The sequence below is a fragment of the Trichoplusia ni genome, chromosome 11 (genome assembly GCF_003590095.1).
Source record: "Trichoplusia ni isolate ovarian cell line Hi5 chromosome 11, tn1, whole genome shotgun sequence".
Taxonomy (NCBI): domain Eukaryota; kingdom Metazoa; phylum Arthropoda; class Insecta; order Lepidoptera; family Noctuidae; genus Trichoplusia; species Trichoplusia ni.
In genome coordinates this window covers 4187934-4212665 of record NC_039488.1, presented here as the reverse complement: position 1 = coordinate 4212665, position 24732 = coordinate 4187934, and the positions used below count along the sequence as shown (strand labels likewise).

The following is a 24732-nucleotide window of genomic DNA, read 5'->3' as shown; positions in this document are numbered from 1 at the left end:
GTAGTGCAGGAGGGGGTAGGGCTGCTGCGGCCACAACGTGGCGGGCCAGCGCGGCCGCACGCCGCTGCACGCCGCCGTGCTCAGCGTGAGTAGTGCAGGAGGGGGTAGGGCTGCTGCGGCCACAACGTGGCGGGCCAGCGCGGCCGCACGCCGCTGCACGCCGCCGTGCTCAGCGTGAGTAGTGCAGGAGGGGGTAGGGCTGCTGCGGCCACAACGTGGCGGGCCAGCGCGGCCGCACGCCGCTGCACGCCGCCGTGCTCAGCGTGAGTAGTGCAGGAGGGGTAGGGCTGCTGCGGCCACAACGTGGCGGGCCAGCGCGGCCGCACGCCGCTGCACGCCGCCGTGCTCAGCGTGAGTAGTGCAGGAGGGGGTAGGGCTGCTGCGGCCACAACGTGGCGGGCCAGCGCGGCCGCACGCCGCTGCACGCCGCCGTGCTCAGCGTGAGTAGTGCAGGAGGGGGTAGGGCTGCTGCGGCCACAACGTGGCGGGCCAGCGCGGCCGCACGCCGCTGCACGCCGCCGTGCTCAGCGTGAGTAGTGCAGGAGGGGGTAGGGCTGCTGCGGCCACAACGTGGCGGGCCAGCGCGGCCGCACGCCGCTGCACGCCGCCGTGCTCAGCGTGAGTAGTGCAGGAGGGGGTAGGGCTGCTGCGGCCACAACGTGGCGGGCCAGCGCGGCCGCACGCCGCTGCACGCCGCCGTGCTCAGCGTGAGTAGTGCAGGAGGGGGTAGGGCTGCTGCGGCCACAACGTGGCGGGCCAGCGCGGCCGCACGCCGCTGCACGCCGCCGTGCTCAGCGTGAGTAGTGCAGGAGGGGGTAGGGCTGCTGCGGCCACAACGTGGCGGGCCAGCGCGGCCGCACGCCGCTGCACGCCGCCGTGCTCAGCGTGAGTAGTGCAGGAGGGGGTAGGGCTGCTGCGGCCACAACGTGGCGGGCCAGCGCGGCCGCACGCCGCTGCACGCCGCCGTGCTCAGCGTGAGTAGTGCAGGAGGGGGTAGGGCTGCTGCGGCCACAACGTGGCGGGCCAGCGCGGCCGCACGCCGCTGCACGCCGCCGTGCTCAGCGTGAGTAGTGCAGGAGGGGGTAGGGCTGCTGCGGCCACAACGTGGCGGGCCAGCGCGGCCGCACGCCGCTGCACGCCGCCGTGCTCAGCGTGAGTAGTGCAGGAGGGGGTAGGGCTGCTGCGGCCACAACGTGGCGGGCCAGCGCGGCCGCACGCCGCTGCACGCCGCCGTGCTCAGCGTGAGTAGTGCAGGAGGGGGTAGGGCTGCTGCGGCCACAACGTGGCGGGCCAGCGCGGCCGCACGCCGCTGCACGCCGCCGTGCTCAGCGTGAGTAGTGCAGGAGGGGGTAGGGCTGCTGCGGCCACAACGTGGCGGGCCAGCGCGGCCGCACGCCGCTGCACGCCGCCGTGCTCAGCGTGAGTAGTGCAGGAGGGGGTAGGGCTGCTGCGGCCACAACGTGGCGGGCCAGCGCGGCCGCACGCCGCTGCACGCCGCCGTGCTCAGCGTGAGTAGTGCAGGAGGGGGTAGGGCTGCTGCGGCCACAACGTGGCGGGCCAGCGCGGCCGCACGCCGCTGCACGCCGCCGTGCTCAGCGTGAGTAGTGCAGGAGGGGGTAGGGCTGCTGCGGCCACAACGTGGCGGGCCAGCGCGGCCGCACGCCGCTGCACGCCGCCGTGCTCAGCGTGAGTAGTGCAGGAGGGGGTAGGGCTGCTGCGGCCACAACGTGGCGGGCCAGCGCGGCCGCACGCCGCTGCACGCCGCCGTGCTCAGCGTGAGTAGTGCAGGAGGGGGTAGGGCTGCTGCGGCCACAACGTGGCGGGCCAGCGCGGCCGCACGCCGCTGCACGCCGCCGTGCTCAGCGTGAGTAGTGCAGGAGGGGGTAGGGCTGCTGCGGCCACAACGTGGCGGCCAGCGCGGCCCGCACGCCGCTGCACGCCGCCGTGCTCAGCGTGAGTAGTGCAGGAGGGGGTAGGGCTGCTGCGGCCACAACGTGGCGGGCCAGCGCGGCCGCACGCCGCTGCACGCCGCCGTGCTCAGCGTGAGTAGTGCAGGAGGGGGTAGGGCTGCTGCGGCCACAACGTGGCGGGCCAGCGCGGCCGCACGCCGCTGCACGGCCGCCGTGCTCAGCGTGAGTAGTGCAGGAGGGGGTAGGGCTGCTGCGGCCACAACGTGGCGGGCCAGCGCGGCCGCACGCCGCTGCACGCCGCCGTGCTCAGCGTGAGTAGTGCAGGAGGGGTAGGGCTGCTGCGGCCACAACGTGGCGGGCCAGCGCGGCCGCACGCCCGCTGCACGCCGCCGTGCTCAGCGTGAGTAGTGCAGGAGGGGGTAGGGCTGCTGCGGCCACAACGTGGCGGGCCAGCGCGGCCGCACGCCGCTGCACGCCGCCGTGCTCAGCGTGAGTAGTGCAGGAGGGGGTAGGGCTGCTGCGGCCACAACGTGGCGGGCCAGCGCGGCCGCACGCCGCTGCACGCCGCCGTGCTCAGCGTGAGTAGTGCAGGAGGGGGTAGGGCTGCTGCGGCCACAACGTGGCGGGCCAGCGCGGCCGCACGCCGCTGCACGCCGCCGTGCTCAGCGTGAGTAGTGCAGGAGGGGGTAGGGCTGCTGCGGCCACAACGTGGCGGGCCAGCGCGGCCGCACGCCGCTGCACGCCGCCGTGCTCAGCGTGAGTAGTGCAGGAGGGGGTAGGGCTGCTGCGGCCACAACGTGGCGGGCCAGCGCGGCCGCACGCCGCTGCACGCCGCCGTGCTCAGCGTGAGTAGTGCAGGAGGGGGTAGGGCTGCTGCGGCCACAACGTGGCGGGCCAGCGCGGCCGCACGCCGCTGCACGCCGCCGTGCTCAGCGTGAGTAGTGCAGGAGGGGGTAGGGCTGCTGCGGCCACAACGTGGCGGGCCAGCGCGGCCGCACGCCGCTGCACGCCGCCGTGCTCAGCGTGAGTAGTGCAGGAGGGGGTAGGGCTGCTGCGGCCACAACGTGGCGGGCCAGCGCGGCCGCACGCCGCTGCACGCCGCCGTGCTCAGCGTGAGTAGTGCAGGAGGGGGTAGGGCTGCTGCGGCCACAACGTGGCGGGCCAGCGCGGCCGCACGCCGCTGCACGCCGCCGTGCTCAGCGTGAGTAGTGCAGGAGGGGGTAGGGCTGCTGCGGCCACAACGTGGCGGGCCAGCGCGGCCGCACGCCGCTGCACGCCGCCGTGCTCAGCGTGAGTAGTGCAGGAGGGGGTAGGGCTGCTGCGGCCACAACGTGGCGGGCCAGCGCGGCCGCACGCCGCTGCACGCCGCCGTGCTCAGCGTGAGTAGTGCAGGAGGGGGTAGGGCTGCTGCGGCCACAACGTGGCGGGCCAGCGCGGCCGCACGCCGCTGCACGCCGCCGTGCTCAGCGTGAGTAGTGCAGGAGGGGGTAGGGCTGCTGCGGCCACAACGTGGCGGGCCAGCGCGGCCGCACGCCGCTGCACGCCGCCGTGCTCAGCGTGAGTAGTGCAGGAGGGGGTAGGGCTGCTGCGGCCAACTACAACCGTCCCTGGGTTAACCTAAAGCTGAATTGCAAATCAAACTGCTAAGCATTAAGATTTCTGTAGCAATCAGGATTTATCGATAGACCACGGCCTAATTTTAACACTGTTTAGTGTTAAAATTAGGCAATTAGTGCTTAAAGTGACTTTTGATATTCCAGGGTTCAGTGATGGCGTGCTCGTTCCTCCTCCTGAATGGCAGCAAGCTTAACGTGCAAGACGAGGATGGAAAGACTCCGCTACATCTTGCCACGGAAGCTGGACACACTGGACAGGTATAAAGTAAACTTCTATTATTCAATAAAATGGAACTTCTTGGCGAAAACCTTAAATGTGCTCAAGCGCAAGTTACCTCCACAAGATAATCTTCGACGTTTTGCACCTTTTGCCAATGGCTTTATCAGCCGTTCTGCCGCTCATATGCCTCAAGAGGTGACTAGCACTTTTAATCTTATATGTATAGATTTCATATATTAACAAGCACAATTGTATAAACCCGTAATAATTTAATAACATATGCGTCAACGCATTTATTCAAAGTCATGGTAGGCCTGTGATGCAGTGCGTGTCTGCTGCTGTTTGCTGGTTAGAATCGAAGTAAGTTTTGAAATATATGAATTTTAATTGCACTATATTCCCCAGGTTTGCCTTTTACTGCGGTATCGTGCTGACCAATCGATAGTGGACAAGGACGGTCAAACGCCTCTCGATATCGCCGTCAACAATGCTAATGCCGACATTGTGACCCTGTAAGTATAAAAAAGTAATTAAAATAATATTCAGTGCCTAGATGTCTCACTGCCGTCGATTTTGATTGCGGATTATTAACTTTTTTTTGCGCAACCATATCTGTGAAACAAAATTCATATTTGATTGTTAACAATTCCTCCCAAGCCATCATGTCCACTTTAACTCTCGCGTAATCCCTCCACTTAAGTGGCACACTACACAGCAGAGTAATACCTGAAAAGCCTTCAAAAATCTTTTTTTATATACACCTTTGTGTCAGAGTATTGTGAAATGATCGTTACTTTATCTATTTGTTAGTGTTGTGTAAGAACCATCAATGTAAGAGCTTATCACTTGGTCTTCCTTAGTAACTAATATTACTACTATTACTAGTAATATTTAACTGCAAAGTTTCAGTAACGAAATTTCCTTCAAGCAAAATTGAATCTTATCACACTATAGCAAGCTTCATTATTACTTAGATTGAGACTGACGAAGCTGAACGAGGAGATGAGAGAGAGCGAGATGTCGTCCAACGACGACACGTACAACGAAGTGTTCCGCGACTACACGCAGCTCGCGCACTCACACCCCGAGCGGCTAGTGCGAGCCAAACACAACAACAACGAAGGTACACACGAAACTTAACCTTATCAACAACTGTTATTAAAGAAAACAGACAAATATTGTTTCAACGGCAAAAATATACAACCTATTCAATAAAAACCTCCTGGGTCGAACGTTATGAAATTTATGCGACCAAATGACAGCTTTTTTTACGTTAAATAAATAAAGAATCAACAAAATTGGTTTAACCAGTCCAAAGTTAAGGTAACAAACATAAAAAACAAAAACTTACTAAACGAATTGGCAACCTCTTCCTTTGGGAGATAAGGCTATGAGACAAGTAAAAACTGGTAAAACAATAAAGTACATAAAAACATTCTACATTTTACTCTTCTGATTATTCTATATTAAAATCCTGCGAGCAGTTTCAAGTTTTAACAAAACAGAATATAGACTTTTTTAAATTATACGAGACGCATGCGCATTTACTCATTTTCAAGTGCTAAACTGTCACTTGGTTAAACAAAAAGCAACAGAAAACGTCAACAACTCATTTAACAACAACAAATTTTCTAGTGTATTTGTCTCGCGATTCAATTTTATATTATTGGACACGAATAATAAAAAATGCTTATTAATAGGTGAACCGAATGAATGACGCAACCAGAGAGGCAGTCGTCGACGATGGCTGTGGTAAGGCGGTGGCTACACCGGCTGCGAGTAGTAACAGGTGACAACACTGCATCGACAGAATGTAGAGGGCAGCACCTTCCTACTGGCCAATACACGGAGATGAGTGACCTACAAACAATGCGTATACATCGTAGTGCAAATTATCACACAGTTCTTATAAACAACCCAAAGGTACTAAGTGCACCTTAAAGGCTTTAACGAAATGAATCTGTCTCATTTTATTTCTTCTACTAAAATATACGACGACTTAGAAAATTTAAGTGATATTAGCTTTGCTATTTACTATTAATGTTGTTCCAAATCGTATATATTTATCGACGTATGACCATCGAAACGTAGGAAATGAAATATAAAACACTATTGTGACAATTAATAATAATGTTATATTAATAATAAAATGCTTATTAGGCCAGTGGTTGAAAAAATTGTGATCTCTGTTGAAAATTATATACGAGGCTTTTTAAAAGTAATTAAACTGAACTATTGCTGCCAAACACATAATCACTTTTGTATAAATATTCTGTATTAAATGACGTCTGTTAGGTATTGTCTATAGATAACCATGGGTCTAATATTCTCTCTCTTGTTAAGTCATGTGCCTGCACTCTGAGCGGTTAACTCAGGTCGAAATGTGGAAGCAAGACAGCACGAATTTTGCTATAACAGTCCGTTATCAGCGTCTTGCTTCCACAATAAGGATGACTACTTTTTCCAGTGTCCGTCTTGTCCTGCAAACATAAAATGATCAATTTACAGTGAATGAAACTTACATAACGTCGCGATTGCGTAAACATTACTTTAAATTTGTCACTTTTAGTTTTTCAGAAAAAGGAAAAATACGTGTCAAATATTTTTCAATTAGCTAATCGAGGGACTAAATAGATATTTTTCTTTTTTATTTTTACTCAGTAGTCATCCCTATTGCTAAGGTGTTAATGCGCTTATGCGTTAATGTTAATGCGCTCATAATACAGGCACGGTGTAAATAATTATGAATATTATAACGAATATGTTTATGCATAGTTATGTACTGGGGAGTACAGTGACATGTAAGCTTTAAATGTTAACGTTTTAAGTGTGTTGTCGTTTTGCAAGCTGACTAAGTCATAATATGACTGTTCCGATAAGGGCCCAGATTGTGTCAAATATTATTTTAAACTCCAGTTTTTATAATAAATTAATTTTCTATGCGAATACTTCAACGGCAATTAAAGGGATGTTGACTTTTTTAACTGATTCAGAAACTCACTTAGTTACCTACCGGTACATTTTGTTTTGTCAATGTCATCGGTTTGTGACGTCATAAGTCCTATTTTTTTTACTTCGATTCGCTTCATCGAAGTAGTTAATGCTATTATTTGCATAAATTAAGGAAATACGTGCCCACTATTTTTCGTTATGAAAAGACAGTACATTTATTTTTGTTTGTCAACAAGCCCATTAGCTTATATTCTATTGACGAATTCTTTAATTGCATCTTCACCTCCCAGTTTCCAGACGTCTGGTTCGCTGTTAGGGTCACAGACCCTAAAAAAAAGTTATAGGCCATAATAAAAAGGTGGTGTGATTTAGTTTTATAAACCAAAGATTTAAGTATTGGTTTTAAGTGAAATTTAAAACGTGTTTGTTAAAAATTATAAGATTTATGTAAACCTTTGGCGTACTCAACTTTATTATGTAACTATTATGATAACTTGAATTGAATGATGAATGCGATTACAACATTCCTGTTTTTAGTGAACTATTCAATCATTCCAAAAACGTTTCGCATTTAAATGACTTTTATATGAATTCGGCTCAGATATGAATCTCAATCTAAGCATATTTTGTTAGCTAATAATTTTTTTTATATTTTTACGTGTAATTTAGTATGTAATAGAATACTTGCCAAATTGTTGCAATATCCTCAACTTGCCTTTGTATTAATGTACACGACCAAGTATCAATTGCTTCGTATAATTGGTACTAATGTACCAACAAGCGAATTCTCAGACACTATACTAGTTATAACTATTTAAGAACGCGTCACTAGTCTCGTGAAGTTCGGGGCCGAAAATCCGATTTTATCGGATCCCGATAAAAACGCGAGAGTAAACCGTTCTAAGACATTACTATATTCTCGTTCTGTTATAATCTGCGTTGTAAGGGTCTACCACCTCTTCATTTTAATTTGTTAGTCCCCTAAAGACAAACTAAAAAGTTTAGATGTGTAATAAATAGAATGCGTTTACCGCTGTGGAAGAGAGATGCATATATAGTGTGATATGCCATCTCTATTCGATAACGGCAGCGGTGGTAGACCCTCTTCAGTGCAATCCATTTTGCAAGTGATTTGAAAGTAATAAAAATAAACGCTTTGTCAATCAAAGAAAAATATTGTTTAAGTTTTATTATGTCGGTATTTTGTGACTTACTTGGATCACCTCATTTCATCGTCTTTAGATAGTATGATTTTTTCGAAATTTATTTGAATGTAATAAAATAGACAGAAAATACGACTCAACTGAAGTTTCTATTCAAGAAGCCAAATGCTCCTTATATGAATGCGTTATACAATCATATTTGCCTTTTTTTACTATTTTGATGAATTTACTTGAGTAGTTAAGGACTTTACCTACTTTAATGTTCGCTTGTTATTCATAATAAATTTGTAATATCATGTTACGAAGCTGTGTACCACGTGTTGAATACAGTTAAATGGGTGATACCCAATGAATCGAATGTAACGAATTTAATCTCTTAAAATGTTATTATTGTTTTTGGTTTTGAATAGACCGATATTGTCAAATAATTATATCGTGTTGATCCTCTCTTATGTAACCAAAAAGTTAGTGCCATTGCGTAGGCATGCCAATTAAAAAAAAGTCTGGGTTTGTAGCCCACTTAAAGTGCAGTCTGCAAACCGGCGCACATTATGGAAGCGGTATTATGTGATGCTCGAAAATAGACATTAGTTTTTTTATAAATAAATGCGGACAACGTCTCATACATTGTTCTGAACCCAAAGTAAGTTGCTAAAGCACTTGTGTTATGGAATTCAGATACAACGAAGGTATGACAAACAACCAGACCTGAGACAATGTAGTGTGAATTTTTACATTGACCCGACCGGGGATCGAACCCGGGACCTCAGAGCTAGCGACACCTTGAAACCGGTGCGTACGCCACTCGACCACGGAGGTCGTCAAAGTTGATATTATAAAATTCATAACTGTCTGAAAAATGTGTTGACTCTTTGTCAAATATTTATAAACCTTCGATTGCCAGATTTAAAGTCTATTTTTAGGATTATAGAAAAAAACACTGCTGCTCTTCAAAGTAATATTTTTTGACAGTAATAAAGAATTATCAATCTAACTCCTTATTAAGCGCGAGACTGTTAAGTGGGCGACAAGTCTTTCTACAATTATTGTTAGAAAAGTATTCTACCACATTAAATACTCTGTTACACTGTTAAATGTATTATCGATTATTATAGTTGTATTTGAATAAAATAATGGAGACAAAACTGCATTTTATTTTACCAAATTTTATACAACATGAATTTGAAAAAATCAAAAATAAAACACAAATTAAATGCAAAGATAAGTTTATTTGAATAAAGAAAAATAGAACATACGTAGTTACTTGGAAGTACTTTTATGGATTAAAAAATAGTATATCTATTGAAACAAAATATTTTTTTCATTGGCAAGGCTACCAGAGTTAATTTCAACGGATCAAGCAGTAATTTATTAAGGTATTGAATGATTCGTATTGACAATAAATTCATATCTATTTAGAAACAAATTCGTAATGTAATATTATTATTAATTTGAATCAACTTCGAAATTTATAATATTGGGGAAATATATTTTTAAAACCAATGAAAAAAGAATGAGGAAAGTGGAATACATAACTAATTTATCTGCAGCAGTTTTCCTGGCGCTAGTGTGTCAAAGTACGGCCCGCATACTTTTTAAAACAATAGAATGAATAGAGAATATCTATCAGTGTTCACCTTTATACTTAGAAAGTATAAAATAAACGATCTTAGCTTTTGAACGCAGCGTTCATGTTAAAAAATACCAAAAGTAATTTATAACAGAAATCTACGTTACGATGATAACAAAAGACAACTGCCACAGATAAAGTCTTGTTAGACTTAAAAACAAATTCCTTAAGTGGTCCATTCGTAATATAAAGTTGGCGGTTGGTGAAGACGCTGAGCAATAATGAGGTGGAAATGTGGTCTTATTACATTTTCGCTGTCGTAATGGCCAACAATTTCCTAAAGTAAGACAGAGCGGTGTATTGCGCCACCTCATTTCCTCAAATTACAGTCTTTACTAAGGTTTGGTCATCTGCCTGCAATGTATGAATTGACCATCATTTGCGCTTCACCTAAGAGTCAATATACCCGCTTTTCAACTTCTTCCACGCGAAAGGAGATTGGGAACATCCATAAATCATATATCTTATTGTTAGCAGGGCGATGGTAAATACATAGTATTCAAATACTATGTACTACGTCACCTAGCAATGATTGGACAAATACCTATCGATGGAGTAAAAACCAAATCAAATTCATGAGACAATTGATGGATGAACCCCGCTTTCCGTTGCATAATTTAATTAAGAGTGAAATTGGACCAGTTGTATGGGAGGGAAGAATTAGCCGGCATGGGGGACGGCGAGGCGGCGGGCGCGGCCGGGGCGCAGGCTTGTGTACGTGATGGCCCGAATCCAGCAGCGTTCAGCAGCAGACCCGCTGATGGCTGCATGCGGCGACGTGAAGCTAAACCACCTGAAAATACCAATATGTGAGACACCAAATTTATTTCATTGCCACTTTTTTAAATTCTACCACAAAGCCAGTAGTAGTTAGGTATACGATGTATAAGGTATACATCGTTGATCGAACAGTTTTCAAGAGACAATGAATGTTGACTTACTAGCTCATCTGTACTAATACAAAGAGGAAATATTTGTTCGTTTGACACGAATGGGCTCCCTGTTGAGAAGCTACATTATCCCCGCTGAACATAGGCTATAAGTTATTTTGAAAAATATTAGGGTTCCGTACGAAAATTGCGATAATTTAACCAAAGGTTCAAAATCAGAAACCTTTACGCTGCTAATACTATTGACAATAGAACAAAATGATGAACTACGGGTTTATTTACCACGCGGACGAAGTCGCGGGCAACTGCTAGTTTTATATAAAAATTAACGAGACTGCACACAAAATCAATCATAGAAATTAATAATAATAGACGAATTCACCGACTCTCTACTAATAGAAAATTCAGCAATAGATCACTTCGTACCTGACTCGGATCCCTCCCGGCAGTACTTGATGGTGTGAGCCGAGTCGCCGGTGGCGCCGCAGCGCGGACAGCGGAAGGCGCGCAGCACGGGACACAACACGCGCCCGCGACCGTCCTTCAACACGTGCGACGAGTAACACTCCTCGTTCTCCCCGTTATTCTTGCAAAAAGCACATTCCTGTACACAAAAACACATTAAATAATTGTTTGATATAACCGTTTCCTAACGCGTATTTATCGCCTATCGGGTTCACTAGTTTTAAAATTATCTGGACTCGACTCGGGGCGCCACCCCGCCGTTTCAACTTATGGCTTTGGTTAGCCCGCTGTCGCGAGATCCCTATAAATAAACGCGTGATTAAACCGATATCAAATAATTCTGAATTTGCCGAAGAAAGTTACTAAGTATAAAAAAAATATTAAATGCCGCGATTTGGACAAGGGGATCAGATCTTTCGAAACTCATTGCGAAGATTTCAATCAGACAATCTAAGTTTACAATAGGGATGGCGAATGGATATATGTAAAAGCAAAATAAACAAAGACCACTAAACTCTTTAAAATAAACACTTCTTTCCTTTACCTAAACAATAGTAAAGACTAAGTAATAAAAATTTAAACATAAAAGTCGATAGGTATAAATTCTTCGAGCAATGCGGCTAACTACCGAAAATACTAGATACTACTGTGACTGAACGCACGCACCCACAAAAGATTATTGGGAGACTGTTTTTATGTAAACAACCTTTCATTTATAAACTTACGTTCGGCAAGTGACGACGAACGCGTCTGTCACTGCGGGCTTTCGCGATCTCTTGCAAGAACTCGTACAACAAACTGGGGCGAATTGAACGCAGAACTGACAACTGCTCTCGAGTAAGCATCGACAAATAGTTGTTTGCCGATGAAATACCTGCAATCAATAAAATTAAGATTTACGGGATATAGACCTTTTTATAGGTATATTTTGGAAACAGAAAAAAAAAGCGACCCCGCAGTAAAGAATTAAATCCTTGCGTCGCGTTAATTTTCATAAACATTCAAATCGTGTATACAAAGACACCTAAAGTCAGTAAGAGCATTCGTAGATCACAAAAAAATAAATCCTACACGGGGACCGAACCCGCAACAAGTCGCGCCCAGTGGGTTTGGCGGGATGATCCGATCAACCACTGGGCTATCCTTGCCGTCAAGAGTCAAAGATAACAAAACGCTGTCAATAAGAACAAAAACAATATGGGGGTAGTAATCATATTTAATAAGTTAAGCAAAAACATTTTCGTCGAGAGATGTCAATCGTTTAAATTGTCAAAATCAAATGTTATAGGTACTAACTTTTAACCAGAAACTCGAAAGTATCATTCATTTCATTGCTTCTCGAGTTTTGCAAGCTTGCATTATCTGGCCACAAATCAGACGCAGTCGATTCTGAACAACTATAACCTGTAAACAAAATATAATAAGCACGTGTCTATAATTTATTTATATTAATTTAATTTATAAGTATTTCATACCCGAAAAATAGTTGCTATTCAGACTGGCATCGTCATTCAGAACCTCGGATCCGTTGAAACGCACGTTGTTGAACAAATCCATTTCGGCAACGGCCGGTGCTGTATTAAAACCCAATTAAAAAACCGTTTAAAAACGCCACAGCACTCACAGCACTAGAAGTATTTAAGTATTATGATAACGTCGTTTACCCGAGTCGGCGACCCTAGGCTCCTGTTGGGCAAGCATATTCAACAGCTCGTTGCCTGTAAGCCCATGCATCAATGGAGTCATAGACGACATAATCCCCTCGTGGTTGATACCAGAGTTTCTGTTATCCGAAAACCCGAAGCTGTCCTGCAACTTCTGTTAAAAATATGTAAGATACACTTCCCAATTCAACGTGACAAAAAGCTTGTCGGAATTAAATTGCTAGCATAACAGACGCTGGATCTAACTGTGAAGTCACAAATATTTTTCTACTAGTCAGCACTAAAAGCATCACATATCTAGCTAATGTTATAAAGGAAGAATTAAGGTATCTATAGTTTTTTAAGGAGGGTAGTTATACCTCCAATTTCGAGGATGCTTGTTTAGAGTACAAATAACTATTATCATGTCATTTTAACACCCTTCCACAGTCGACGTTTTAGCACCAGACAAATAAGCACAGTATGATTATTAAGTCCTATTTAGTACATTCTTTAATTAGAGTATAATAACTTGTAAATACTACGATATAACGCATAGAACATTTTCCAAAACAAACATTAAATGCAAACTTCTCCATATAAATCTTCGTTCATTGGTTATTAAAAGTTTAGGATTCAGGAGAATGGTAGGTATATCAAAAGCAACCATCGAGAATCTCGAGAATAAAGTATAAAATTTTCTATGAAAATCCTGGAAAAATCTCAGTCCAAACTTACGGTTGTTTTAGAAACATGTGGATCGTTGGAAGAAGAAAAACCAGGTTTCTGCTCCTCAGTGTTATTAAAATTGACAGCCACCGAATCCATTTCAAAAATTATTCCCGAAAGATCAAAGCAAATAGCAACAAATTACTGATTATAATATAAGTCTCCGCCAATCACTTGCGAACGAAAACACCATTGGCACTGCAGGTCCACTATTTATACTTATTACATTACAACACAAACATAACTATATATATACGGAAACTTGTTTAGCGGTAACTAATTCTACCCTCACATAAAAAATATTTCTAATTATATAAAGTTGGAAACTACTTTTTGAAACTAGACAAATCTATAAACTTGTGGTTACTAAACTGAAAAAAATAACATAGCTCGCATCGCTGTAGCGATTTACGAAAAGATATATTTCAAAAGAATTTGAGCACTCATTTTGGAGGTAGATGGAAAAAGCCTTATCGCGCTATTGCGTTGTTGTTCAGTTAAAGATTGTTTTGCAGCTACTTAGTTACTATACATATACATATAGTTAAAACCTTAAAAGTTTGCATTGAAAACAGCCATGAATGCCGATGATATGTTTACGAAAATCAATAGAATACATAGTTTAAAATTGCGTTTCTGGAGATTGTAAACGAAATTTTATGAGAACTTGTACCTATTTGATACGACTGTTTTTGTTGAAGGCTGTTCGTAACTTTTTAAAAGATAAAATTATATATTACCTACTGCTCGTACCTACTCTTCTTATGCCACTATTTTATTTATAAAGCTGATGTCTTTCAGTGTTTAACCTGAAGATCTCCACCCGGTTCGACCAGGATACTGTGCAGAGCATGGGACCCATACCTTTAATTTTAGTTGCCTGGGAAAGCCTCATTGACACCCACCTCCTCCGGGGAGGAACTAGATAGTATTATCACTCTCTTACTGATCATACCTGAACCACAGTTCAACGCCTCAGGCCTTTTTTCGGTTCGTGGCAATGCTTAGCAATTCATCTTGCACGTACCACGAGGACTCATAACACACTACTTTCGCATGCCGACTTTGTACACAATATTGTTCGTTCTCTATTCTTAGTGTAGTTTCTACTTCAAAAGGATTGTTTTTTGGACTAGCCCACCCTACATTCCCCTCATTGCAACTCCTGTAAGCCAGGACCATCGAAAACCATCGAAGCACGAGCTCGGTTTATCCCCACAGAAACAATTAACTGGCTTGGCACCCGCAACGGAATTAATCAGAAATAGTAAAAATGGAGGTGTAAGAAATATGGTGCACTTCCCTCCATAGGAAGCCGAACACAAAAAGGTAGGACAGGCAATTTTTACAAAGAAAAGATGTTGACAACTAAATTATTCTCTACTATCTGGCACCACAGATTTAAACTAACAAATTACTGGGTCTCATAATTTCGGAGCTGTAATTTTAATTCCAATAATAGGTATGGTACTTTCGGTGGTTTGTTCTGTCTGCAACAATATCCTCATAGAAAAGTACAGGCCACGCTCCCACAGGATATAAAGTACAGTTTGCTGATATTCTAAATGATTTTACCATATATCTTCGTCTCTGCTCGATTGGCTGTCTACCATAAAAAAGCGATCTCAAGTTAGAATGCGAGTTGACATCACAATTATTAGAAATTCATCACGTTGTAATGACCGTGAGTGATCCGCCCTGTTCTGAATTTCCAATTATTGTAATATGAATGGTGCCAATTTAATCCAATATCCATTCATTCATCAGATATTGTAAACAGCTGAATTGTGGCCCTGTATCAGCCGTTCTTTAACGGCCGCTTTCTATATTCGATCTCGAATCTAAGATTCAAATCAATCCAGATTTTACTCAATCCCTCGATTGAGCTTGAATCTGCATTTCATTAATCGATCTCGTCTCGAAATCCATCGAAAAAAAACGGATAGATCGCCCTGCTAAACGTCTTGTTTTACGCATGTGCAGAAAAAGTACTTCAGCGATTATTAATGATTAAAATGGTGGCTTTTTTTCTTAAAGCTTATCTATTTTATGTATAATCACTAGAAATTGCACAAAATACAAAAATAAAAGATGGAGAAGTCGTAGCGGTAAAATACTGTAATTCTACCTCAAGATTAGAAAAAGCATAAACGACAATAAACGTTTATTGATGAGCAACGGAACGTCAGTCAATCGAAAAGTTGTCAGTCAGTTTGACATTAACATTTTAAAATCGCAAGTTTTTTTGTTGTTTGTTTTTCCGATGTCTCTCTGTCTGTGTCTGTTATTGAATAGAATACAGCGGTAATATTCGAGCGCGTTCAGAATAAGTTCACGCGCCATCTGTACAAGAAACTGTATGGGGTGTATCCGTTCTACCTACTCATGGATCTCACTCTGCTTGTTCTGGGCATGATTGGCAATAATCAACTGTATATGAGATGGGAATTTGCACTGGTCGTCTACTTGGTGAAGGTGCTTCGTGGAGTGGAGAATCACCCGGAAGTATTGCAGCGCTTGAGTGTGTGTACCGGACCGCTACGTGTGGCGGCGGCGAAACCCGCACCTACTGATAGTTCCTACAGCGAGAATCCCAAAGCACCTTACAAGAGCTCTCCACACCACCAACTTCTTCAAAAGCAGACTGACGTGTTTATATGTTTTAATAATGTAATGTGTTGCAATTTTTGTTTAGTTTAAGTTCTTAGCTGTCGCATTAGTGTAAACCCTGTAATGATACTCATGGTTTTAAATAAATAAATCAAAACGAGAATATTATAATCGTTATCTATTGATTCCAGTATTATAGATATTGGTAAAAGTGTACTTAGTACACAAAAACTATAATACCGAGAGCAAAAAAGTTTAAGCGTCAGCTTATGCTTAGCAATCCAAAAGAATTACTGAGCGCTGGTCTTCAGCTTAAATCCTTGACCCCCGTTTACAAGTAAAGTACAGAACAACCACAGACAGAGTTTGTTCTACTTCGCTGTCACTACTATCCCAGTCCGATAGCTGAGCTAATACTTCAAGATCGCTATCACTATCACTTGAAAATATTTCCATTTTAACAGATTTCTCAGTACAATCCGTAAAAAATTGGGGATCGCGATTATAGATCAAAAAAGGCCAAAAATCGATTTGTCAAAACCAGAGATCGGTTATAGAAAACGCATAACTGTCACTTTCGTACAAATACCAATCTAAAATCTCGATCCGCCCTCCCAAAGATAGATTGAAGAAAAAGATCGAGAAAACGATCCATGGATCGGTTATAGAAACACTAAAAGTTGTAAATGGATTCAAATGTCAATCTCGATCCGTAAATTAGGGATTGAGATCGAATATAGAAAGCGGCCGTAAGTCGCATTCATAAGGATCTAAGCTGTTAACAACTCTACTGGAACCTTCTAGCGTGAACTAAAAATATATAAAAGTAAGGGTAAAAATAAAATGCAAATATCGGTTGGTTATTACCATTTATTTCGCCAAAAGACTTTACAAAATTAATCTAAACTAATAATACCTACAACTTTATTATGTCATTATTTTATAAACCAACTATTGGCGTTATAAAACTGTTATCACTTAATATTATTTCATTTAATGTTAGAAAACTTAAAAAAAAGGAGGTGTTTGGCCAACTTACGCGGGCTTAATTTCGTTATTTGGACTTTTGTCAAGTCTTAAGATTTCCGGGCGTCAAACCTGTTACCTGAGCTCAAATTCCACTATATACAATGGCCGATGAATTACTGGTGGTAATTGGATTCAATTTGAAATTAATTGTATCATATAATCCTTGTTCCATTCATCGGCCATTTTAAACCCTGGTGTTGTTGCTCAAAAGTTTATTATTCTACAATTTGCATAAATTTATTGCAAGAGAATAATGTATGAAGTAATTCGATAAAGTTCACTTTACCCGAGTATCTACAGCATTAACAAAACATTATTTTCCATGTTCAACTTTACGTACGTACAAACTTTATCGAACTTCTTTAGTTCTTTAACATTTTGTTTTCATACAATATACGGTTTTTTATACGATCAGTGTACGATTTCAAGAGCAACATATTTTATTATTTTTAAATGGAATAGGTATGTATTTATTACGCATTACGCAACAGCGATTTAAAATATACCTATTGTCTTACAACGAAAAAAAAAACATTATATCTAAATACATTATCTAAAATATAATCGACTACACCTAGTAAGTACTTTTATTGTAATTAATTTGTTAAGAAATAGCAAAAATAGAGAAGAGCCGGAACAAAAACTGTATTGTAACTAAAGCTTATATAAAGCCAAATACTTGATTACGTACTGTAGGAACTTATCTTAACTATTTTGTTCTGTTAAGTTACTTTGCAGAATGGCACCTAAAAGATTACGCACCCTAAAAGTGACCGTCAAAAAAAAAAGTTTGAAAAATGTCAATACACCGCATTAAAACCCATTACTCAAAATTAATACAATTCAAATCGATAGTGCAATAACTAGGTATAAAAATATAAATTGCAATTTACTAAGTACCTACTTAAAACGACATCTAAATTTAGTCATTGAGGCGGACTCAACAGAATAACACGATTCCAAACTTGATGTACAACTTTTAAAGTCTTGGATACCTATAAATAAAAATGTGTATATTTTAAGTCAATGACTATATTGGCGTCCTTTGAATAAAAACTGCCATTTATAACTAGAAATAAGTAAACTGTTTAGGAACTGAGCGACTACTTTAAGGTTGATTTTTATGCGGTGGAATCAAAGCATGCGACGTATGCGACATGCGGAGTCGTGGGCGTCGCGTCGTGCGGGTCGCACGAACGTCCGCCGCGGCCGGGCTAACTCGCGCTCTTCTCGGTCTTACTGCCTCGCGCCTTGCAGCGATGCACGTATGCGCCTATTGCGCCATCGTCTTCATCTTCTTGGCATTCCAAGTTCTCTTCGCAAACGCAACTGTGGATATAAAATTATTTGTTAATAATTGGTAATCATCTAAATCAGGCCAGGCGTTCGGTCTCTTAAATGCCTGACTATACAAACTCGACGTAAACGTAGAGAAAGCGTCATCACCATGAAAAAAAAATCCAGTCTCCAACTTAATGTAAAGGAACTTGACGAAAATTCGATAACGAATTGTTCCCAATTGCCCTATTTACAATGGCCGATGAATGAATGGCAATTGGATTACAACACAATAATTGGAAATTCGTTGCATTGACCGATAGTATTCCACATCGTGACAATAATTGTGTAGGCAAAATGCTTAGGAGAAAAGGAATAGTGTAATTCTTATTAAATTTGCATTAATTTATCGGTAATTGTTAATAACGCAGTACACAGTCGTGGGTATAACGTCATCAATTAAAGATAGGTAGCATTACAGTCATAAACGTGAGACGCTATTTTACGGCTAACACGTAGTTACGCTTAGACTCAATTATTCAGACCTATGATAATATTTCAGATCAACATTCATACAATTACAATTGGATTTCACTTTGGTAAGTTAATGAGTCATCCAATCTTCAATTATGTTGGCTATTGCATTATACTCACTAAGTATTGACGATGGTCATCTCGGGCACTTTGATCACTTTCTGGTACACCGTCCAGGCGCACGGTGTGTGCGAGGCGCAATATTTCTCGCCATCAGTTGCTTTTACAGGCGCCGCATCTGTTTCAGTGGGTACAGCCCTCTGCGAAAATAAACACACGACGTTGCATCAAACCATATTTGAATTTAGGTATATGCATTTCTTACAGTTGTATTTTTTTAAACCACTCAGTTTTTGAAACTATACAAATTGAGATCGAGCCTGCGTTTGGGGAGGCGACTTCAACCATCAATTATCCGTAAATATAGTCAAGTATCAAATAATGTTTGACAGACAAATTAGTAAGGAATAGTAGACATTAGCCTTATACGCCATACGTGCCGTACGTAGGTTGAAGCAAGAAGGAGACGGGGGAGTCCATTGCATTGCACTAGGACTTTTTTGTCTGGGTCAAAGGCTTCATTTTAATTTATTTCCTAAATGTTTAATTTAATTCATACGACCTTTTTGTGGTTACAAAAAAAAATATCTTCTCCATATTCATTACTCGCAAACCGTATGACCGCCCTGACGGGTACGTAGACAACGATGTGTCGGAATTAAAAAGAAATGTTAATAACTAAATGATAAATAACTTGATTGACTGCCCTCTGCGAGATTATACTAGTTTGATTGATGCGTGCCATAAATATAAACGATAGTAAACTAATATTAATTTATATTATTTAACCATAAAAGATTCTCTAAGATCTTATTATTTGTAACACTTGAGCTAATTAAGCAGTAGAGAAAAGCATTAGACATGTGTAATCTAGATTTACGTCGTAGCGTGGTCTATATCTGATGTCAACAGAGTAATTATAAACGTCTATAATTGCGTAATAACAGAACTACCGCAACTTTTGAAATATAGCCATAGGTTAGCACTGTTTTAGCTTCGTCGGGGATAGTTATATTAATAACTTGATTGGTTTTACCCACTTGTCTAGAGAAATTGTTATTGTTAATCGATATAGCGAAACTACAACTAATAGATACTGACTCGGATTATATGGACGGTTTAGACTTTTCTTTAAATGGGACTAAAAAATCTTCGAGAACACAATAATCTTGACTAAAATTGGTTTCCCAATACAAATTTAGAGTTACTGAAAACAGTTTTGGTTGGGAGGGAAACATTTTTCTTTGTAGTTTGCGTATCCAAAGTGTGATGGTAAATTTTTGTACAAAATTTGTTTTTCTTTATTGTACTGGTACGCTATTAACCGGTTTATATTATTAATAGATATATCTTGAAAAAACATTTATTTCCAAGCAAAGACGTGACATTTAAATTATGACTGTAGAGTTTAAAATACGTTGTTTATTAACGGGTTAAAGCCACCCAAACAACAAAGTTTATTTTTACAAGGGCTTTCAAAGTCACAAGAGTACTGCGTGAGTCACAACTCACAGTGTTTACGAGAAAATATTTTCCATGAAAAAGAGATTGTCTGTGTCGACTTGTGAAGATCACCGCTGTTTTGAATGATCAGGGCCCCAATTCTGCTATTTACAATGACCGATGAATAATTGAAAATTGGCTTAAAATTACTTTTTTCGTATTCTCTTATACATTTTTCCTACACAATTTAGTATGGGATGGTACACTCAAGGTCAATATAATTAACTTCAAATGATTGCATTGGCAAAATACTAAAGAGAATAATAATAATTACAAATTTAATCCGATTGCCATTCAAGCATCGGCCATTGTGAATAGCAGAATCGGGGCCCAGGCCGCGCCACGCCGCGGCCGCGCCGCCAGCCATTTGGGATTCGGAAACGTACTCAGTCCGTAAATAGAAGAACCTGGTTTACGACACCAAACACACAAGTTACTTGTTCATGGCGCGTATTTCCTTAGCTGTTAACATTCAGTCAATAACCACGTAAAATGCTTGTCTCGACAGTAAAACTTTGTAAAACGTAAGTACTTTGCCCATTTACTTGAGTTAATGCTGAACGATTTCAGCTAAAGACATTTAGTTGCTTATATGACGGTCTTTAAAAAAGTGTAACGGCTTCGTTATATACTCCGTTTCCAATTCGAAGTACGGCTCATTCTTAAAATCTTTTATTTGGAAAAGAATGAAATAAATACGTATACTTTCTGTCGATATTTTTCTCGGTTAAACTTTTTCAGTAATTGGTGGCATAGCATGTATTGCATTTGCTGAATTTGCAGAACCAGTCAGTGCTTTTTAAAACAATTATTAGATATTCACAAACATCGATCGAACAGACCATAACATCAAAATTTAGAGCATCCTTTTTTTTTCTTAGTAAAAAGTACGAATAAAGCTTATTAGACCATCAATATCCAATTTTAATTTCCTACAATGCGAACCACTTTAATAGTGGTTCTGGAAATGCAGAAGCTTCAGCAATTTATCTTTGATAAACTTTGACGCAAGAAATTTATTTTCATTTTCAGCATTAGTATTTTGTCTATAATACATTCTGCTTTTTAATTTTTTAGACATAACAGTGCATCACGTAATTTAATTGTTTCATTTAAACTGTCACTAGTATTCAGTTAATATCTAGTAGTATTATTTAGTTACATAGTCGGAATAGGTACCTATCTACCTCGTCTCGTATTGATCTTCATCTTTATCGTCATATTCAATGAACCGAACAGACGGCAGTACAAACAAGATTTCATTATCAATATGCAGAATACGTAAGACGTAAGTCTTAAATCACAATTACTATGTAGATACTACAACATCCGTTATAAACAATAGGATAATTTTCATTTCATCAAAAAAATCACGTAAATAAATTTAAACATAGTCTCAATAATCAAGATTATTAATCATTGAATTAAATTACTAAACTACGCAGTAAATGATACTTGATTATGTAAATACTTTGCTTGTTTGCCTGCTTATGTACTGCAATAATGTAATGACATATTAAGTTTCATTAAAATTAGGATGACGTCAAATCAGAGACGGTAATTAAATGAGTCATAAAAAAAACAAATGCCGTCCTTTTCTCTAACGTCGTAGAATTTCTAGCTATATTACTTGAATTTGTACCGAAATAAACATGCGAATCAGCGCCAAAGAGTAAATGATTCTCAAAATCGACGAAAACAACTCTTTAAGGTAGGTAAACCTTGGAAGGAAAGGTCTGTTAATTATAAAAAAAAGATCCATCGAATATTGCCTTTTCCATACTTTTACGCCAAACACGTTTTTATACAACTCATTAATAAAAGCGGTAAACAATGTTTAACCAACACACTTCTTTATTCTCTTGTGATATCCATTAAAATCAGAATATGATTTTGTTATTATGTGGGTGTATACCTATAAGATTAATGTACTTAATAACAACGTTGTGTTTTGTGGTTAATTGAAATGTAGTTGAAATGTAATAAAAATATAATAGGTGTTCACCTATTATATTTATATTTGTATGTTAAATAAGTAACCCTTTCTTAAATTATATTAAAGGGATTATTTATCTGCCTAAAAAGCAATGTTAAATTTAAACCAGTTACAAATACCGGTCTTGTTATAGTGTTCATTACTGTACAGTATCTGTTACTTATATTTGAAACTTCACTCCGGTATCAAATTAACCACCCCTAATCCTGTAATAGCTTACCCACTCTTAAAATTAGAAAAAAAATAAAAACTGTTCACAGAAAATGTAAAAAAAAAATGTATTAAAAATGATGTGTGGATTCGAAGCTATGCAGATTTACCAACAGAAAGCTTAGTTATTTTAACACCTGTAAAGTATATTTCCTTCTATCTAAATTAATTAATAATAATATTTTTTTATGGCAACAATTTTTTTAACTTGTATTTATATATTTGAATGACAAGACATTATATCGCATTGCCGATACTAAAAAGCCACTCACCCTTTCCCTAGGCACCATGGCGCAGGCTAGGGAGCACATCGCAAGCAATACCAGCAGCCCTCGCTTCATGGTCACTTCGTGTCTCGCGGACGGTTAACCAAAGCGTAATTGCAAAAAAAAAAAATAGTTTGTTTGGCGCGCGCGGTGACTGAGCGTACCGGAGTGGCGACTGCGGGTGGGTGCCGCGTTATAAGTACGTACGCTGGCTCTGTAAGAGGCCCCCGTCGCACCACCGCCGCCGCTACAGATTTCCCTCACGAAATCACCACTACTACTACGATACGAGGATATTTATCTTTATTATTGTTTGTGGTTTAACTGCCATGAACGGACGAGCCTATTGTAGTAGCGATAGCGATAAGCCAACGACTCGCACGCCGCGCCGGCACCTAATAAATATTGTTTTGTTATTGCAGTGATGCGCGGTTAAGTTCAAACTGTTGAGTAGAGGACTAGAGATAACGTATTATGAACTTCATTAAGATTTTGATGACATTCATCACGTACGATTGGCTTACAAGCTATGAACTAACATCTATCAATGTTGTAGGGCGCCGTATTTTTAGTATCTAGAGGGTATTTAGTATATAGTTTCATTTTACTTTTGTTTTTTTTTTAATTAAACCCTAAATTGAATTATAAATTACTAATAAAGCAACAATTTGTTATCACGAGGATTAATTCAAGGATTTTTAAAGGCTTACTGAAATGCGCTTTTGTCATAAATTTATTAAGAAAAATAACAATGGTCGTTAAACAGCGATGACACCAAGCTACACACGAACTCAAAAAACAGTAGAGTCCTTTCCGCGACGCTACTTCGAATTATTCGATTCCCTTAGGTATTTAATACACAATTCGGTCTGAATTAATATGTACATAAAAAATCAGTGGGAAATCGCTCAATCACTTGGAAATCCTCATGGTCTTCCTTCGCTGTGGGGAAGGCGAAGGGGTATGCCGGACCACCGGAATGCATCCCCGTTCCCATTAGTCAGGGCAAAGCGGGAACGAGAACTTATCATCTTAATCTAACCCGACTGATTTACAAGGAATTTTATCAAACAAAAATGAAATAAAAGGGCAATTATGCGGTGCCAGGCTTCTACCTTTTTTAACATTCATAGCATATATCTACAGCTTGAAATACTAGTTATTTTCAAATATGACTTACAATCGAGAAAATTTTCGTTGCTTCAACGATGCGCCTATAAAATAAAACTTAATAAAAAAGGCCATAAATCCGATCTCATTCATTAATTATATAAGGCTTCTAACTGTCTTAGTTCACCGCACCCTTGTTTTTCAAAATAATGTGCTACCTCCTGCGCGATGTTTACGAACTCCGTATTTACATTTAAGCAACTAGTTATTTAATCTACACAGAATTTGCGTAGGTTGTATTTTTCCAATCTATTTTATTGGTCAGGGATGTGAGGTGATAAAGCTCTGAGAACCAATCAGAATTAGGAAATAACGGCCGCGAAAACATAACCAACAACTTTTCAGACATTTTTTTCGTATAAATCTAACGTGTTTTAACATAACGTGCATTAGCTCTAGGCCAAGTGATATTTCTTCTATTGTTTTTTTAATGACAGTAGAAAATGCATGGAAATTACATTAAATTTCGATTAACCCTAGAAAGATAGTCTGCGTAAAATTGACGCATGCATTCTTGAAATATTGCTCTCTCTTTCTAAATAGCGCGAATCCGTCGCTGTGCGTTTAGGACATCTCAGTCGCCGCTTGGAGCTCCCGTGAGGCGTGCTTGTCAATGCGGTAAGTGTCACTGATTTTGAACTATAACGACCGCGTGAGTCAAAATGACGCATGATTATCTTTTACGTGACTTTTAAGATTTAACTCATACGATAATTATATTGTTATTTCATGTTCTACTTACGTGATAACTTATTATATATATATTTTCTTGTTATAGATATCGTGACTAATATATAATAAAATGGGTAGTTCTTTAGACGATGAGCATATCCTCTCTGCTCTTCTGCAAAGCGATGA

The 24732-nt window shown here is 41.2% G+C and overlaps 3 protein-coding genes across 3 annotated transcripts; 1 reads left to right on the top strand and 2 right to left on the bottom strand.

Annotated features, from left to right (window-relative positions):
- Positions 1–52: 52 nt before the first annotated feature.
- Positions 53–9006, top strand: LOC113498749 (arf-GAP with coiled-coil, ANK repeat and PH domain-containing protein 2-like). Its single transcript, XM_026878890.1, has 5 exons — positions 53–85; positions 3671–3784; positions 4152–4258; positions 4721–4869; positions 5447–9006. The coding sequence occupies exons 2-5, from the start codon at positions 3680–3682 to the stop codon at positions 5461–5463; spliced, it is 378 nt and encodes a 125-aa protein (XP_026734691.1). The 5' UTR covers positions 53–85; positions 3671–3679; the 3' UTR covers positions 5464–9006.
- A 63-nt stretch (positions 9007–9069) lies between these two features.
- Positions 9070–13438, bottom strand: LOC113498947. The gene is made up of 7 exons (XM_026879210.1): positions 13228–13438; positions 12511–12664; positions 12322–12420; positions 12143–12250; positions 11572–11720; positions 10808–10985; positions 9070–10284 (listed from the first exon to the last, which is right to left on the bottom strand). The coding sequence occupies exons 1-7, from the start codon at positions 13315–13317 to the stop codon at positions 10109–10111; spliced, it is 954 nt and encodes a 317-aa protein (XP_026735011.1). The 5' UTR covers positions 13318–13438; the 3' UTR covers positions 9070–10108.
- Positions 13439–16680: 3242 nt separating this feature from the next.
- LOC113498760 lies at positions 16681–22951 on the bottom strand. Its single transcript, XM_026878903.1, has 3 exons — positions 22711–22951; positions 18790–18929; positions 16681–18186 (listed from the first exon to the last, which is right to left on the bottom strand). Exons 1-3 carry the CDS (start codon positions 22777–22779, stop codon positions 18072–18074), a joined length of 324 nt encoding a protein of 107 aa, XP_026734704.1. The 5' UTR covers positions 22780–22951; the 3' UTR covers positions 16681–18071.
- Positions 22952–24732: the final 1781 nt, after the last annotated feature.

Coding starts and splice junctions, on each gene's coding strand:
- LOC113498749 (XM_026878890.1), top strand. CDS start 3,680: ATGGCGTGCTCGTTCCTCCTCCTGAATGGCAGCAAGCTTAACGTGCAA. Junction 3,785..4,151: donor AAGCTGGACACACTGGACAG/GTATAAAGTAAA, acceptor TATATTCCCCAG/GTTTGCCTTTTACTGCGGTA. Junction 4,259..4,720: donor AATGCCGACATTGTGACCCT/GTAAGTATAAAA, acceptor ATTATTACTTAG/ATTGAGACTGACGAAGCTGA.
- LOC113498947 (XM_026879210.1), bottom strand. CDS start 13,317: ATGGATTCGGTGGCTGTCAATTTTAATAACACTGAGGAGCAGAAACCT. Junction 12,421..12,510: donor GCCTAGGGTCGCCGACTCGG/GTAAACGACGTT, acceptor GTTTTAATACAG/CACCGGCCGTTGCCGAAATG. Junction 11,721..12,142: donor TTTCGAGTTTCTGGTTAAAA/GTTAGTACCTAT, acceptor TATTGATTGCAG/GTATTTCATCGGCAAACAAC.
- LOC113498760 (XM_026878903.1), bottom strand. CDS start 22,779: ATGAAGCGAGGGCTGCTGGTATTGCTTGCGATGTGCTCCCTAGCCTGC. Junction 18,930..22,710: donor CCATGGTGCCTAGGGAAAGG/GTGAGTGGCTTT, acceptor TTATTTTCGCAG/AGGGCTGTACCCACTGAAAC. Junction 18,187..18,789: donor ATGACCATCGTCAATACTTA/GTGAGTATAATG, acceptor TTATATCCACAG/TTGCGTTTGCGAAGAGAACT.